The following is an 18,207-nucleotide window of genomic DNA, read 5'->3' on the forward strand; positions in this document are numbered from 1 at the left end:
TATCTACTGTCTCCCTAGACTTACTATCTGGTTCCCCTGTCTCCTAGTTTTGTCCACCAGTGGTGACTAGATGACCTGTCATTTTAACCACATTACTCTTTGTCTCCACATGCGGATGCCTCTTCTTGATGCTTTATGCTCCCCACCCGTTTACCCCAAGAGCTCTGCCTATAATTCCAATGGCATTTAGACTGTGGTCTCAATTCCTGTTCTCTCACAGGCCTATCCCCTCACCTTGCCAAACACAGTGTAAGGCCCCTGTCCCTTGCAGCAAATTCTGCTCTTAAAGTCACTGAGTATTTGAGGCCTTTGTCTTTGCATTATTAATCTGCTCCACATGGACCGAGGGCCCAACAATGAGGGCATCTGTTACAGATCTAATATTAGCAACAAACACAGGTCACATCATCTTGTATAAAGACAATACTGAGGGAGAAACATTCGGTCACTAGCAGAGACGTGGCAGCGTTAAACAAGGGGCTCTGTCAAATGCTGCGGCTGTCTGTCATTCAGGGAGGGCAGAAAAGAGGGGAGGGAGAAGATTAGAGAGTGTAACCCGTGCTTTCTTTCGTTCCATTCTGCTGTCCTAGGGAAATACAACTGCCCTGCACAACTCCTACCATATCTGGCGTCAGGTCAGGCAGAGAGGTCCCCTGTCCCCCTAGGAGAACACACAGAGGTCTTAGATGTGAGTGTCAGAAACAGCCATGCTTAGGCCTAAGGAAGACGTGCCTTCAGCAGAGGGGCTACCAAACTAACAAGTCACTGGATTAAAAACCTTTGGCCACGTGGCTTAGGGGATTCCGGGTGTCTCCCCTTTTCTAGCAGCTCCAAAGGTCCAGCGAGATCATTTGGATTAGCCTCCATGGCTTGTGGAATCTTTGCAATCCAAATGGGCTCTTTAGAACGGGGGGCAAGTCTGAGCTCCGGAAATGTTTTATTTGGCTTGATGTCAGGACTTGGAAGTTTTTTTTTTTAACTAGCTGTCAACATTAACATTTTTTTTTCATATAATCCCAAGTTGTTAGCTTCTCTGGAAAATTCAGAAAATGACAACCCCATGACCCTCATTCCCACAAAACAATAGTAGACTGGCCCCCAGGAGAGTCCTTGGCCTTACGATGGGGCATGAGCCGCCTTCCTTACAGCAACAGTCACTTAGATAACCGGCCTGAACCGGGTGGCAATGGGGATTTTCTACCAGGGGTCAAGGGTCTCACAGGTAAGGTCAGCAGGCTCTGGGTATTGTGAGCAGTGGGCAGGAGTGGATGAAGGAAGGAGATGAACCCCATTTCAAGGAAATACAAACTCCCACTGCCGAAAGCCAAGCCCCAGGTACATGGGAGTGACAGACTGCCAGCCAGCAGAGCTGGACACTGTGAACAGCAACCAGAGAAACAGAAACACTGGCCAAGAAGCCTGCACAGAGCCTTGTCACCTGTCCATAGTTGGAATGAAGACGGGGAATGGCAGGGGCGGGAAAGAAGAATGTGTTCTCTCCGTGTCCCTCCATCCTTCCACTGGGCATTTCGAGAAAAAAAACAAAACAAACCCTCTCACTGGCACTTGCTGAAGAAACTAAACTCCCATCCACCCCTGCAGCCTAACTGCCCATGGACCAAAAGTTAGATGGGTGGGTGTCAAGCATGCCTGCATAGCAGTTTTAACATTTGTCAAGCATGCCTGCACAGCAGCCAATGGAGATGGAATTTTGGGGTGGTGAGAGGATGGGGGGAGGGTCTAGACATCTGTGTGTTTCAAAGGGGATTCCAGTAGGTTGAGGTCCAGCGCACTGGAGCAGTGCCTCTCCACCTTGAACATGCCCCTGACTCACCTGGGATCTAGTTTAACATGCAGACTCTGAGTCGTAGGTCTGCGGCCGAAGTCTGAACTCCTGAACTTCACCAAAGTCAAAGGCGATGTCCGTGCTGTGGATCCTGGCCACGCTTTGAGTGATAAGAAGCTACAGCCTTTGCCAAGAGGCACAGGAAAAGATGTTCAACATCGCTAATTATTAGAGAAATGAAAATCAAAACTACAGTGAGATATCACATCACACCAGTCAGAAAGGCTATCATCAAAAAATCCACTAAATAAATGCTAGAGAGGGTGTGGAGAAAAGGGAACTCTCCTACACCGTTGGTGGGAAAGTAAATTGGTATAGCCACTGTGGAGAGCAGTATGGACATTCCTTAAAAAACTAAAAATAGGGGGCTTCCCAGGTGGCGCAGTGGTTGAGAGTCCGCCTGCCGATGCAGGGGACATGGGTTCGTGCCCCAGTCCGGGAGGATCCCACATGCCGCGGAGTGGCTAGGCCCGTGAGCAATGACCGCTAAGCCTGCGCGTACGGAGCCTGTGCTCCGCAACGGGAGAGGCCGCAGCAGTGAGAGGCCCACGTACCACAAATAAATAAATAAATAAATAAATAAATAAATAAATAAATAAACAAACCTATAAATAGAGCAACCATATGATCCCACAATCACAGTACTGGGCGTATATCCGGAGAAAAACATGGTCTGAAAGGATACATGCACCCCAGTATTCACTGCAACACTGTTTACAATAGCCAAGACATGGAAGCAACCTAAATATCCAACGACAGGGGAATGGATAAAGAAGATGTGGTACATATATAGAATGGAATATTACTCAGCCATTAAAAAGAATGAAATAATGCCATTTGCAGCAACATGGATGGACCTAGAGATTGTCATACTGAGTGAAGTAAGTCAGACAAAGACAAGTATTGTATGATATCGCTTATATGTGGAATCTAAAAAAAATGATACACATGAACATATTTACAAAACAGAAACAGACTCATGGACTTAGAGAACAAACTTACGGTTACTGGGGGCGAAGGTGGGAAGGGATAGTTAGGGAGTTTGGTACTAACGTGTACACACTGCTATATTTAAAATGGATAACCAACAAGGACCTACTGCATAGCACAGAGAACTCTGTTCAATATTACCTAGCAACCTAAATGGGAAAAAATTTGAAAAAGAATAGATACATGTATATGTATAACTGAATCACTCTGCTGTGCACCTGGAACTAACACAACATTATTGACCACCTATACTCCAAAACAAAATAAAAAGTTAATAAAAAGGAAGAAGAAGCTATAGTCTTTTCCTTTGTCATTCTCCTTTCAAGTACTTTACCAGGGACAACCCCACATCTGTCACCTCTATGTCTGAAAATAATAATAGTAATGAATAATATTATTAAAGTAATACAAAATAAGTAATAATAATAACTTCGATAATAGCTAGACTTTCTTGTGTGCTTCTTGTCGAACACTGTGCTGAAATCACACTTTTAAAAAAAATCTTCAACTAGATGTGAAATAATAGCTTGTTTTTCCTCAAGCTAGTTACTACTCTAAGTCTCTTACTTGTATTAAGTCAGTTGAGCTTCACAACCATCCTATTGTTGTGAGTTCTGTTATTATCATGTCCAGAAGCAGACTGCCGAGGTTCCATGGTTTTATGAGCGCAGCCCTTATGTTTGGACACAGGGTGTGTGCTGGGCCCCGCTGGCTCTCCCAGGAGCAGGGGCCTCAGAGTGCTGAGTCACTTGCCAGTCACCCTAGCAAAAGGCAGAGCTGGGCTTCCAGTCTCCATCTGCCCGACTCTACAGACTGAGCTTATGGAAAGAAAAGTGTACGATGTATACAAATTGGAAGTCAGGGTTCTTGGCACATTGTAGACCCTCATAATATGGTAGCCACGTTTCCTGTCTCTAGCCTACTTGTTTTTACCTTTCTCCTAGAGTAGCCAGTGTGCACTGCAGACAAGCAGTTACGGGGGTGTCTTTATCCATTTGGGCTGCTATCACAAGATACCATACAGTGGGGGGATTGAGCACCATTTTCTTTTCACAGTTCTGGAGGCAGGAAGTCCAAGACTAGGGTGCCAGCATGGTCAGTTTCTTGGTGGGGGTTCTCTTCCTGGTTTACAGACAGCCACCTTCTTGCTGCATCCTCACATGCTGAAGAGGATAATCATCTCTCTTTTTAGAAGGGCATTAATCTCATTCATGAGGGCTCCATCCTCATGATCTAATTACTTCCCAATGGCCCCACCTGCAAATCCCTAACTGGAGATTAAGGTGTCAACGTATGAATTTTAGGAGGACACATTCGGTCCATAGCAAGGGGGAAGATCATGGGAAAACGGAATGGAACACAGGAAATGGAATTCAAACGACCAAGCTCCCTAAAGGAGCCAAGGAATGTCAGTGTCATGAGTGGAGGAAGGGAGGGATTTGACAGTAAGCCACACTCACTTCCTAGAGTGAAGCAGCCAGTGGGAGCATTCAAAGCCAGTCCCATCCCCCTGCACACCTGGTGAGAAAGGAATGCCCGGAGCAGCCATCATTCTCCCAAAAGGTGACCTATGCCCATTTGTCAGGTACTACTGAGAAAAGTAAACAAGAGAGCTGCCATGAGCCCGAGAACAGACTGAAACAGCTCTGAGAGCCCCAAGAAGCTTTGGCCCTGAACTTGAGGCTGACTGTTCCCAGTAAAAGATGCCTTTCTTCAGAGGCTCTAAAACCAGCAGTTTGGGGGAGAGCCTGGCTATGGTTACTGTAGCTGGGAAGAGGCTGTGGCGTGGTGAAACTGCCTAACTGCCTGTCTGTCTCCAAGCAGATCATAAACGTCATACTATGTTTCCTTAGCACGTAGGACTAGCCTGGCACGGTGAGGGTGCTTAATATTTGTGGAGTCAATGAATGAAGGTCTCATATTGGAATAAGACAAACAGAGTTTATTTTCTGGCTCTGTAAGTTATTTCAAACCCCAGCTTAGAACTGGATATCTTGTTTTAAAAGACAATTAACATAAAAGCAATTATGCTGTAATAGGAATTATTTATTTATTTTAGGTGTTTCTTATGATACTAGCTTTTTTTTTCATTTCTATTGGTGGTTTCAAGTCATTCACTCAATTGACAATATTCATTGAGTCCTCACTAAACAGAGAAAGCCAAGAAAGATAATTATCAACTGTTTTAATCTGGTTCAATCCATGAGCTACACCATAGGGTAATAAAGTACTCAGGGTCCTAGAGGGTCGTGTGTAAGTACAGTCAAGGTGATATACCACAAGCGAGCTGAGGTTAGGTCACCTGGTTACTAAGGAGTTTCTCAGGAAAAAGAAATTTATGCAATAGACCCTTGACATTCCCAGGGAATGGATCCTGAGCTCTTTCTTTGCAAATTCTTAATCCTAGCTCTTTCCTAAAAATTAACCGTCTCTGGACCCAGGATTTCCCATGCATAGCCTCAAATTCTAAATCTATAGCCCGTTCAACTCTCACACCTGATCTCTCACCTGGTAGCTGTTTATCCAGAGGATTTCTCCTGAAGTCTCCTGAGGAGATGCCTTCACTGCCCTCCACATTATGTGAATATGGGCCTCAGCACAATTCCAAAATACTGACTGCATTGATTTGCTGCTGCTCATACATAGCTGAGATGGCTGTTGTCAACTTAGTGAATGTCAGTGATCTGCTGGCTCTGTTAAAGTCCCACCTAATGCAACACAAGTCAGAAACGTGACATGTCAGCTGGTACAGCAGGAAACGAGAACATACAGACATTCTGCTCTCAGGATTTGCATCTGGTAGGAACGATAGAGCCATTTCCAGGGATGGCTGTGAATTATCCGTGCTTTCAAAGACTCTGTGGCCCCCAAATTTCTCCATCCCCAGGTCACCTAAAACACCAATGGCCCCAATCACACAGTGGGAGGAGTTTGCATTCACTGAGTTATGACATTTTATGCCTTCCCCCCGCCACAGCTCCCGCCGCCTCTCTCCTGCTCTCCAGCCACTTTGCTAATCTGTGAGCCCCTTAAGGGTGCCCCCACCGCAGGTATTTGCATGTGTTGTCCCTCTGCCTAGGGTGATGCTCTCACTCCCTTGTCCACAGCACGCATTCGAAGACCACACTCCCAAGAGGCCACCCTTTCCAACACAGCAGTCCTGCCACTCTCTAACCCCTTACTCTGCTTTATTTTTTCTCCTAGGCCTTGTGACTGCTTGACTTGTTATGTCTCTCTTTATAATGAGAATATAAGCTCCAGGAGAACTGAAACTTTGCCTTTTTCACTGTTGTGTCCCCAATTCCACAAACAGTGCCTGGTACACGGTAAGTGCTTAGCAAACATGTGCTGAATGAATTAATAAGAGAGTGAGTGAATGGGCACTGAAATATATAGACACCATGTGAAGCTTTTGAGAAAAGGCTCTCTGAGAGATGGGACAAAGAAAAGATGCTGTCTGAGGTCTACAGGATTTAACGTAGCTCTTTTTTAGGTAGAGGAGCCTGAACATTTAGGGCACGAGGATACTGGATGCCAGGAACCTAGAAAAATCCAGAAACCCGGCCACACACGAATGTTGCATTTTCATTGAGTGGCACCTCCAACATGTTACCCATGCCCAACAGGGCTCAGTTCTGCCCTTCCTCTGTCCTCCCTGAAACTGCTTATCCCCCTAACACCCACCACTTGCTGAGGAACCGTGAGAAGGGTCTCACTATTACCCTGTAATCACTGCAGGTCAATGACAAGGTGCTTGGGAGGCATTTCAGTTTGAGTGGCTGGTGAGCAGAGCGGGATGGGCAAGGGCTGCTCCTCACCAGGATCTGTTCAACTCACATCAGTGTCCATTCCACTTACCTCGGTAGCCAATTCCTACCAACTGTTTGTGCTTTCCTATTTAAAGTGATGAAAGGTAACACAAACATTGGGAGAAAAAGCAACTTCAAGACCCATATACGGTAACAGTCTAACGACATAAATATCATGGTAAAGTTATTTCCAAATATCTGGAAAGGAATCCTTATACACATGGAAACTGAATTGGTGTAATGGTTAATCTCTACGAATAATTCACTGTGGCCAGGTAGTCAGACAGATCCATAACAGACCCTTTATACAAATCTTAGAGGAGTCCCAAGATCCGAATTCCAACCTCTACGAGTTACGTTTAAGTACAGGTTCTAATGTCCATCGTACAACTTTGGGCTCCTAAGTAATAATGCTAATAGGTAATATTTATTTAGCACAAATTATGTTTGCCCTGATCTGAACTTGTTATGTGCAAACTCTAACAGAGGTGCAATGTGGCTAAGAGCTCATTTTGCCTAAACTGGCAAATGGAGAGCCATCGAAACCTGATTTGTTGAAAGACTACTAAACAAGCTGGGGTAGGAGTCTGAATAAAGGCTGGGTCCTCTGGCTCTTGACTGATTGTGAAATCTTTACCTTGCCTTTGTAACACTGCAACAAGGACAAATACGACAAGGAGTGGAATTTGTAAATGGGTATGTGTGACCTTTTGTGCAAACATGCGGTAGATCATGAGCAAAAAAAAAAAAACACACATCAATTTTCTACCGGTAAAAATAATTAGCAGGGCTTCCCTGGTGGCACACTGGTTGAGAGTCCGCCTGCCAATGCAGGGGACACAGGTTCAAATCCTGGTCCGGGAAGATCCTACATGCCGCAGAGCGGCTGGGCCCGTGGGCCATAGCCGCTGAGCCTGCGCAGCCGGAGCCTGTGCTCCGCAACGGGAGAGGCCATAGCAGTGAGAGGCCCGCATACCACAAAAAAAATAAAAAAAAATTAAAAATTTGCAGTTTCTTACAAAATTAAATATAGTCTCACCATACAATCCAGCAGTCGCACTCTTGCTATTTACTCAGATGAGCTGAAAACTTACAACCACACCAAAACCTGCAAACAAATGTTTATAGTAGTTGTATTCATAATTGCAGAAAAAATTAGAAGCAACCAAGATGTCCTTCAGCACGTGAGTGGATAAATAAAGGGTCATACATCACACAATGGAATATTATTCACCAATACAAGGAAATGAGCTATAAAACCACTAAACGTGGAGGAAACTTAAAGGCATATTACTACGTGAAAGAAGTCATGTGGAAAAGACAAAATTATGGAAGCAGTAAAATGATCAGTGGTTGTCGGGAGGGGGAGGGGGCATGATTAGGCAGAGCACAGAGGATTTTTAGGCAATGAATCTATTCTGTATGGTATTATAAGTGTAGATACATGTCATTATACATTGGTCAAATCCATAGACTGTACAACACCAAGAGTGAATAAATTAAACTAAGGACTCTGGGTGATAATAAGGTGTCAGTGCAGGTTCTTCGATTATAACAAAAGTTCCTTTCTGGTGTGGATGCTGGTGGAGGAGCATGGGACCGAGTATGTTGGAATCCTCTGTATTTTCCACTTAATTTTGTTGCGAAGTACTCTGCAAAAATAAAGTCTATTAATTAAAAGAAAAGTTAACGTGTAAGCCTGGGGGTGTGCTGAGGAACACAACAGTAGAACTGAGCATCAGAGAAAGAATACGGGCGGATGTCCTAGGCATTGGGCTGGCCCTAGAGGCCAGGAGGGTGAATGGATGCACATCAAATTAACTGAGCACCTCTTACACGCCTGTCACATTTACAACCCCAGTATCTTCACAAAATTCTCGCACCGTAATTCTGGCTCAGAGAAAATCAGTGATTTTTTGGCTGAAGGTCCCACGACTAGACAGTAGCAAAGCGCAGGTTTGAATGCCATTTCTGCTGACTCTAAGTCCAGTTCTCCCCTCTAAGTAACTCCTGGACAGCTCAAAGCAGTGACTATGGAAAAGTTTGCTTTACGAAAGACATCACACTTCAGATTCAACTTTGCACATACGCATACAGAGTGGGTCCATGGATAGATTGAGTTTGTGGCTGGTGGGACAACACAAAACCACATCAACAGCATCACATTTATTTACTTCACCATTAAAAGAAAAATAAGAGGCTGCAGGGGAGGTGATAGGGAAGGAGAACTGAATAGAGAATTGTTATTACTATCCAGAGTAATAACCTATCCGGAATTACCCACACCAAGGACAAAACTTCATAATGGACAGAGTCAGCTTCCCCTGGGGGTCACCCTCTCTGCCATGATAAGGAAAGCTTCTGCAGCTCTGGAGAGGGGCCAGGGAAGGGGGCCTCACAGTCTGGTGACAATGCAGACCTCCCCAAGTCTCCTTTCTTCTCTACAGTGCATGCCAGGGACACGGCCCATCTTCCTCACCTCTTCATGCCCACACTCATCTTATTGTTCCATCCATATGAAGATATGGAAAGGAAGATAAAGCCTCCCCACCTTCCTATTTCTGTGCTGCTCCAAGAAAACAAAGTCTCCATTCCATATTGCTTCAGGAAACACAAGACACACACACACACACACACACACACACACAATGTCAGTACCATACAAAGCTCTGGTCTTAATGTTACTATTCTAACAGCCAACTCCCTTCGCAGCGGGTAATTATAGGTCCCTTTTAGAGTCCCCACCCAACCACCCATTTTTAATATCCTAAGGGTGCTCACCTGAAATCTCCCTTATTCTGACGAAGATCTTTCCAAAGGTCATGCAGAGCCCTATTCCCAGGCCACTTTGCCATAATCGATCCAACGCTGGGTGGCAAAATTGATGGCTTCCGCGCAGTTGAAGCCAGAGTGATAGCCATAGGGAAACGTCACCATGAACTCTCCAGCCTCCTGAGTGACCCGACCGAAGGGGATGCCGTCGTCCTTGAGGACCGTGGGCGAGATGAGAGCTACCTTGTGCCGCAGGAAGGCCTCACAGCCCCGCGAGCTGCCCGGGAAAAGCTCCCTGGCCAGGCGTTCCAGGCACCGGCCGTGCTCCGGGGGCACTGCGTACCAAGTCTTGGGCTCCCCGAAGTGCAGGTAGTTGATGCTATAAAGGTCCATGTCCTCCATGTGCCAGGCGAAGGCGGTCTTCCACATGCCGAAGTAAAGGTAGGGGGTGTTGACACCATCGATGACCACTCCGCACTCCTGTTCCAGCAGGTCCTGAATGGTTCCCAGGTGTCCAAGGTTCCACTGCTTCGTGTTTTCATCGAATAAGGAGCCAAGGACGTCCGCACCGTATACTGGTGAATCATAGGGGCGTGTTTTCCAATATTTTCGCTCCAGATCCTGAAAATCAGAGTAGAATGGAGTCTGGTGTCATTCACTGTTTCTTAAGCGGCGATACTCGCTCACGGTCATGGCTTTCTTCTTTTTGTGGTGCTGAGGAAACACACCTGCCTGCCCAGTGGTCACCTGCCGGAGGGGTGCGGCTATTAAGATGTCATCGGTATCATCGTACGTCTGTCTGGCTTTCCATCCTTTCGGTGGAATTACCTTGGCTAGGCCAGCTCGGTGGCCTTGCCACTCCATGGCAATATATTTGCTGAAATCTTCAAATTCTTCCATGGTTGGGTGGACGATCGTAATCTTACAACTTGGGTTCTGGCTCCCAAAGTGCTTAGACTGCGTGGCGGCAACAGAATAAGCAACGGACTGCCAGCTTCTTAGGTATGCTTTGGATACCTGAGAAGGCTGGGGAGTAACCTCTTCCCTATACTTTCTTTATTTTTAAAGAAGTTTTGATACAGCTGAGAGGCAGGAACTCAGACTTGAACTTTTAAACAAACGAGCTTGTATCTTCTCCAGGCTTGTCAATCCACCAGAAGGACTCTACTCTTGTCAGCGTGTTGGAGCCAAAGGAAATCCAGTATTTCCCAGAGGAGACGGCTCTCTGAGCCAAGTCCTGCCTCAGCCTGCAGCTCTGTGAGTTTCCTCTGTTGGGGGTATAAGTGCCTGAGACCTCTCCAGATTCCCACACTTGAGTGCATGGGTGGCTTCTCACCTCACTGTAGCAGAAAGTCTCTTCATGGAAGTTTCCAAGCCAAACCTAAAGAAAGTACAAAATATTGAAAATCAGTGGATGACAGAACAAACTGATTTAACGTCAAGTAAAAGAAAATTGTATAGTAATCTTAATTTCAAAGTTTGAATTTAAGGGCAAAAAGTACACTCTTTTGGTAGGCATGTAAACTGGTGCAGCTATGGTGCATACTATGGAAAACAGTATGGAGGTTCCTCAAAAATTGTAACTAGAACCACCATATGATGCTGCAGTCTCACTTCTGGGTATATAGCTAAAGGAAATAAAAACAGAATATCAAGGAGATATCCGCCCTCCCACATTCACAATGGATAAGATATGGAAACAACCAACATGTCCAGTGATGGTTGAATGGATACAGAAGATGTGGTACATAGATACAATGGAATACTACTCAGCCATAAAAAGAATGAAATTTTGTCATTTGCAACAATATGGATGGTCTTGGAGGGTATTATGTCCAGTAATATAAGACAGAGAAAGACAAATATGGCGTGGTATCACTTATATGTGGAATGTTAAAAAAAAAAAAAAAAGAGTAAAACTTACAGAACCAGAGTAGAAAAGTGGTAGTGGGGGAGGGCAGGGAAGGGAGGGTAAAAGGGTAGACAGTGAATAAAGTCTCAGGAGCTAATGTTAACCATGGTGATTATAGTTGATAACAATGTGATGTATAGTTGAAGTTTTCCAGAAGAGTAGGATTTAAATGTTCTTACCAAAAAAAGTAAATATATGAAGGAAATGTGTTAATTAACTAGAGGGGGAAATCCTATCACAATGTATATCAAATCACCACAAAGTTGACTGAATATTTTACACTTTTAAAAGTCAATTATACAGCAATAAAGCTGAAATTTAAAAATAAAGTATTAGGACAAATCATAAGACAGAAAAAGAGGAATTAAAACTTAACTGAACAGTACGGACATTAAGCAAGCTTGAAAAGAAAGGAGTTAAGCACTCAACTCAAGAAATTGGATGGCTTAACCCAAAAGATAAATTAGGAAAAGAAAAACAATGAAATAAGCTGAAACAATTACAAAGGAAAACATAACACCCAATAGAAATGATGACTGAAACCAAAATGTAATTTGTAGACCATGAAAAGTGTAAAAACATAAGCATAAGAGAAAAAAGAGAAAAGTACAATCATATCACGTTATAGTAAAACGGGTCGCAAATAAAAATCTACCATTATAGAAAGAGTGTCTATATAAAGAAAACCAGGAAAAAAGTACAGAACACAAATAGACACATCCTTAACAAGCATTATCCTTAATGTGTAAAAACCTGAAACATTCTAATTAAAATCTACTCATTAATTTGCATTGATACACAAATTATTAGAAATATAGGGTTCACTCGGAAAGGGAGAAAACATTTGCAAACGAAGCAACCGACAAAGTATTAATCTCCAAAATTTACAAGCAGTTCTTGCAGCTCAACTTTATAAAAACAAACAACCCACTCCATAAATGGGCAGAAGACCTAAATAGACATTTCTCCAAAGAAGATATACAGATTGCCAGCAGACACATGAAAGAATGCTCAACATCGTTTATCATTAGAGAAATGCAAATCAAAGCTACACTGAGATATCATCTCACACCGGTCACAACGGCCATCATCAAAAAATCTACAAACAATAAATGCTGGAGAGGGTGTGGAGAAAAGGGAACCCTCTTGCACAGTTGGTGAGAATGGAAATTGATACAGCCACTATGGAGAACAGTAAGGAGGTTCCTTAAAAAACTACAAATAGAACTACCATACGACCCAGAAATCCCACTACTGGGCATATACCCTGAGGAAACCATAATTCAAAAAGAGTCATGTACCAAAATGTTCATTGCATCTCTTTTTACAATAGCCAGGACATGGAAGCAACCAAAGTGTCCATCAACAGGATGAATGGATAAAGCAGATGTGGCACATATATACAATGGAATACCACTCAGCCATAGAAAGGAACGAAACTGAGTTAGTTATTTGTAGTGAGGTGCATGGACCTAGAGCCTGTGATATAGAGTGAAGTAAGTCAGAAAGAGAAATACAAATACTGTATGCTAACACATATATATGGAATCTAAAAAAAAAAAAAATTGTCATGAAGAACCTAGGGGCAAGATGGGAATAAAGATGCAGACCTACTAGAGAATGGACTTGAGGATATGGGAGGGGGAAGGGTAACCTGGGACAAAGTGAGGGAGTGGCGTGGACATACATACGCTACCAAACGTAAAATAGATAGCTAGTGGGCAGCAGCCACATAGCACAGGGAGATCCGCTCAGTGCTTTGTGACCATCTAGAGGGGCAGGATAGGGAGGGCGGGAGGCAGGCAGTTGCAAGAGGGAATAGATATGGGCACATATGTATAACTGATTCACTTAGTCATGAAGCAGAAACTAACACACCATTCTAAAGCAATTATACTCCAAGAAAGATGTTAAAAAAAAAAAAGAAATATAGGGTTCAATCAAGTTTCTAGACACTGATTAGCAAACAAAATCTATAGATCCCATACACCAGTTAACAATCAATTATAAAGTGAAAGAGTAAAAAGGTTTTAATCCCTTTAATAACAGAAATACATGGCCCCAATGAAGAAATCTAAAAATGATATGCATGCAATGCTTGTACTTTAAATGCATAAATAAATGTGAATTTTACCAGGGGAAAAAAGTTGCTTTCTGGCATAAAATGTCATCCTTTTCATCTTTATGCTTTAAAGGAAAAAAAAAAAAGGCCAAAAAAGTGCCTGCCTTCTGCCGGTCTAAAATCTTAATCCCAAATGATGATACACAGGACCCAGAAAATGGTTTCCTTGAAGGATTCAGCCTCTGAATGAAACAGGCTGTGCTCAAAGTCTGGCTATATATGTCCCACACCAATTTCAATTCAATCAGTACCACCCCAAATCTAATACCCTCATATCCAATCAAAATCTCTAATTTGATCCCACATATTTTTCAAGTCCCTTCCAATTGACACAATCCTTACCCAGTTCTAGAAACCCTCTCATTCCCATTACATCGCAGTGCACTAAATGAGGTGCTTTTTCCTGAAAATTTTTGTGATTCTTACCAAGAAAATATTAAGAAAACAATTAACTTCACAAGTGGGAAAATAGTTTAAAAATAAAAACTCAAGGAAAGGATATCCCAATGTATAGTACCCTCTCTCTCGCTCTCTCTCTCTCTATATGCATAAACAGTGTCACTTTTTAAAACTTCTGGTAGGAAAATAACTCTTTTGCTCATAAGCACAAATTACAGAAATAAAGTGACCTACCTTCTACCAACAAAATCCTGATTCCAGTTGGAGATATTCAAGGACCCAGAGAGAGAGAGACAGTGTTCTCTGGGCAGCTGGCCTCCAAATGCAGACCCATGTCCTGACGGCTCTGGCTTTCTACCTGGGCAAAGGTATAATCTGATCAGCACCAGTCAATGGTAATTGCTCTCGTTGGTCAGCCCACTTTGTCTGCGCCCCTTTGAGTTTTTAAACCAGTCTTACAGCAAACTAAGAGGTTGCAAATAAAAGGAGTGGGAAAGTCAAACCAAGCAATTATTAAACAAAAGAAACCTGGTCTAGCAGCAATTAATATCGAATGTATTTATACGGTAAAAGAAGGGCAGCTTATAGTTATGAAAAAGAAAAACTCATGGGAAAGATTACAATGATGCACTTTACGCACCTAGACACATAGCACTGAGACACAGAACAGAAAAACTGAGAATTATAAGGTAAAACTGACATGTCTGCAATCATGGTGTGAGGTTTTTTTTTCAAACACCGTTCTTCCAGAAACTGATACATGAGGACAGAGGAAAATTAATGTTACAAAAGTATAAACAATAAAGTTAACAACTGTGATTATATTTCCTGCAGCAACCACATAGCAAAATGCTTTTCAACACATATAAAACATTTACAAAAATTTACCACTGTTAAGACCACATAATAAATCTCAATAAAAATTCCACAGAATCTATGTATCGAGTACCCTCTTGATCAATCTTTTATTTCAATCATGAAATAAAATTGAAAGTCAATAACGAAAAAAGGGACCACCACCATATTTATTTAAAAATGAATATCCACATAACACCTACAACAATATCCATATAATAGCTAAAAATCCATTGATTTTTCTGTTGTCTGCAAGTAGTTAGTAAAAACTAAACCAAAATACCTCAGAATTATTTGAAAGAAAAAAAGATAAAAATGATAGAACAATTCAAAAAACAAAAGGGAAAACAACCATATACAAAAGTATAAATGATTAATAAAATAGAAGTCTGTTACTTAAAAAATAAAATAAAGAAAGAACTGGTTAATAAATTATATAGTACTCCCTGCTACAGGAAGAGAGTGCTCCCTGCGTGGGAGAAGCTGGTGCAGAGTGGCAAGTGGTGATGGGACTCGGGGAGGGGTAGTCATTTTATAGAGGTGGACCCTGCCAAACACCATTTTAACCAGGTCAACATCAAGAGTCATAAACTGGGAATTCCCTGGCAGTCCATGGTTAGCACTCCGCACTTTCACTACCTAGGGCCCAGGTTCGATCCCTGGCCAGGGAACTAAGATCCCACAAACTGTGAGGCGTGGCCAAAAAAAAAAAAAAAAAAGCCATAAATTATTTGGATAGTATATGTCCTTGATATGATGTGATTAAAATGTGACAAAATTCCCTCCGTAATCTTCCTCCAAAAAAACAGAGAAACCCAAGATAATCATAAGAAAAGCATCAAATTCCAATAGAGGGGCATCCTACAATATACCTGACCAGTATTCCCCAGACTGTCAGGTTTCTATACAAACTTTTGGTCAAAAACAAGGAAAGTCTGAGAATCTGTTACAGCCAAGAGAAATCTAAGGAGACATGAAAGCTAAATGTAATTTGATAATTTAGATGAGATCTTGTAACAGAAAAAGGAAGTTGGGTAAAAGGTGAGGAAATCTGAACCAAGGATAGCCTTTAGTAGACAATAACATATTGACATTGGTTCATTAATTGTCATCAATATACCATGGGAATTAAGATGTTACTAATAGGGGGACATGGGAGTGGGGTCGGGTCAATACTCCCTGATCCACGTGCTCAATGCTCTGTAAATCTAAAACTGCCCAAAAGTTTAGGTATTACTAAGTATAATATTGTAAATAATAAATAAACAGGAGAAGGCATTAATAAACAATATTAGAATGAAAAAAATTTGAAACATACTCTGAGTTTTGGAAACAGTCTACCATACAGCACATTATAAACCAAATGATTCTATGAACCACTATGTGACATAATCTTTTAGAGCACTTTTAAAAATATTTTAAATTATGAAATATAAAGTGTTCACAGAAATCTATAAAGCATATATGTACACTTCAACAAATAACTATAGAGTGAGCAGAAGTGGAACCACTACCCAGGTCAAGAAATGCAACATTGCCAGGCACCTGGCTGCCTGACTTGTGCTCTTCTGCCCAGATTACAGCCCCTTCTGCCTCCTGGACTGACCTTATCCTAACTATTCACATAGTAATTTGGGGCAACATTATAAAATTAAAACTCTGTCCATTTTTGAAAACTTTATATAACCTTGAAGAAACACAATTGTATTGATGTCCTTTAGTGTATTTTTGGTGTATTTTTTCATCACTTACGTCTTTGCATGCAGCAGGACTCTTCTGTTTCAGTGCTGTAAAGTATTCAACCGTATAATCGTGTTGGGCCGGGGCCTGTGAGAAGAGGGTCTGTCGCGCTTCTGGGGCGTGCTCCCTCCTTCCGGAGCCCGATGGACAAGCCTGGGGGAGGGAGAGGTTGTGCCCCCGGTTGTGGCCGCGAACTCTCCTGTGGGCCGTGTTCTTACCCATACCGCAGACCCCCCCCGCCCACCCCCTGCCCAGTCGTGGACTTGGCGGCTCGTGGAGCGCCTCCGTGGGCCCAAAGGGGAGAGTCGATCGGTGGGGGATGACTCACCGTCGGTGAGAAAGCCTTCGCTAGCTGTCTGAGAGGGAGCCTTGGGGTACCGGACCCCAGCCGCTACCCCTCTCAAGCGTGCAGTGGTCACGGTGGCGACTGCCAGAACACATGGGCAGAGCCCCTCGCCTTCGCTGGAGGGCTTGCGCCGGCCCTGTGGTGGGCCCGAGCGCCGCTCTTTGCCTCCCGCGGGCCGCGCCTCCCCGCTCTGAGTCGGGGGAGGGTCCCGCCAGGCCTGCGTCCGGCGCGGGGCCGCGCGTATGCGTGTGCGTGCGCATGCAGTGACCCCGATGGCGAGCCCAAGGGGGCGGGGACGCCCGGATGTCCCGGTCTCCCCAGTCCCGCAGCCGCTAGGAGCCCGTCGCGCCTGCCCTCTCCGCGAGTCGCAGCGGAGTGTAAAAAAGTGTAAAAACATAAGCATAAGAGAAAAGAGAAAAGTAAAAGCATATCACGTTATAATAAAACAGGGGACGCAGATAAAAATCTACCATTATAGAAAGAATGCCGATGTAACCAAAAGCAGGAAAAAAGTACAGAACACAAATAGACACATCCTTAACAAGCATTATCCTTAATGTGTAAATACTTGAAACATTCTAATTAAAATCTACTCATTAATTTGCATTGATAGACAAATTATTAGAAATATAGGGTTCACTCGGAATCGGAAAAAATATTTGCATATGAAGCAACTGACAAAGGATTAATCTCCAAAATTTACAAGCAGCTCATGCAGCTCAATTTTATAAAAACAAACAACCCACTCCAAAAATGGGCAGAAGACCTAAACAGACATTTCTCCAAAGAAGATATACAGATTGCCAGCAGACGCATGAAAGAATGCTCAACATCGTTTATCACTAGAGAAATGCAAATCAAAGCTACACTGAGATATCATCTCACACCGGTCACAACGGCCATCATCAAAAAATCTACAAACAATAAATGCTGGAGAGGGTGTGGAGAAAAGGGAACCCTCTTGCACAGTTGGTGAGAATGGAAATTGATACAGCCACTATGGAGAACAATAAGGAGGTTCCTTAAAAAACTACAAATAGAACTACCATACGACCCAGAAATCCCACTACTGGGCATATACCCTGAGGAAACCATAATTCAAAAAGAGTTATGTACCAAAATGTTCATTGCATCTCTTTTTACAATAGCCAGGACATGGAAGCGACCAAAGTGTCCATCAACAGGATGAATGGATAAAGCAGATGTGGCACATATATACAATGGAATATTACTCAGTCATAGAAAGGAACGAAACTGAGTTAGTTATTTGTAGTGAGGTGCATGGACCTAGAGCCTGTCATATAGAGTGAAGTAAGTCAGAAAGAGAAATACAAATACTGTATGCTAACACATATATATGGAATTTAAGAAAAAAAAATGTCATGAAGAACCTAGGGGTAAGATAGGAATAAAGAC

General features: G+C 43.0%; 1 protein-coding gene across 1 annotated transcript; it reads right to left on the reverse strand.

Moving 5' to 3' along the window:
• Positions 1 to 9,477: 9,477 nt before the first annotated feature.
• Positions 9,478 to 17,188, reverse strand: LOC137231162 (lysine-specific demethylase 4D-like). The gene is given in 3 exon segments (XM_067751693.1): positions 9,478 to 10,471; positions 14,491 to 14,504; positions 16,664 to 17,188. Coding segments are annotated over 3 exon segments (1,533 nt in total).
• Between the last annotated feature and the right edge of the window lie 1,019 nt (positions 17,189 to 18,207).

This window comes from Pseudorca crassidens, chromosome 9 (assembly GCF_039906515.1).
Source record: "Pseudorca crassidens isolate mPseCra1 chromosome 9, mPseCra1.hap1, whole genome shotgun sequence".
NCBI classification, from domain to species: Eukaryota; Metazoa; Chordata; class Mammalia; order Artiodactyla; family Delphinidae; genus Pseudorca; species Pseudorca crassidens.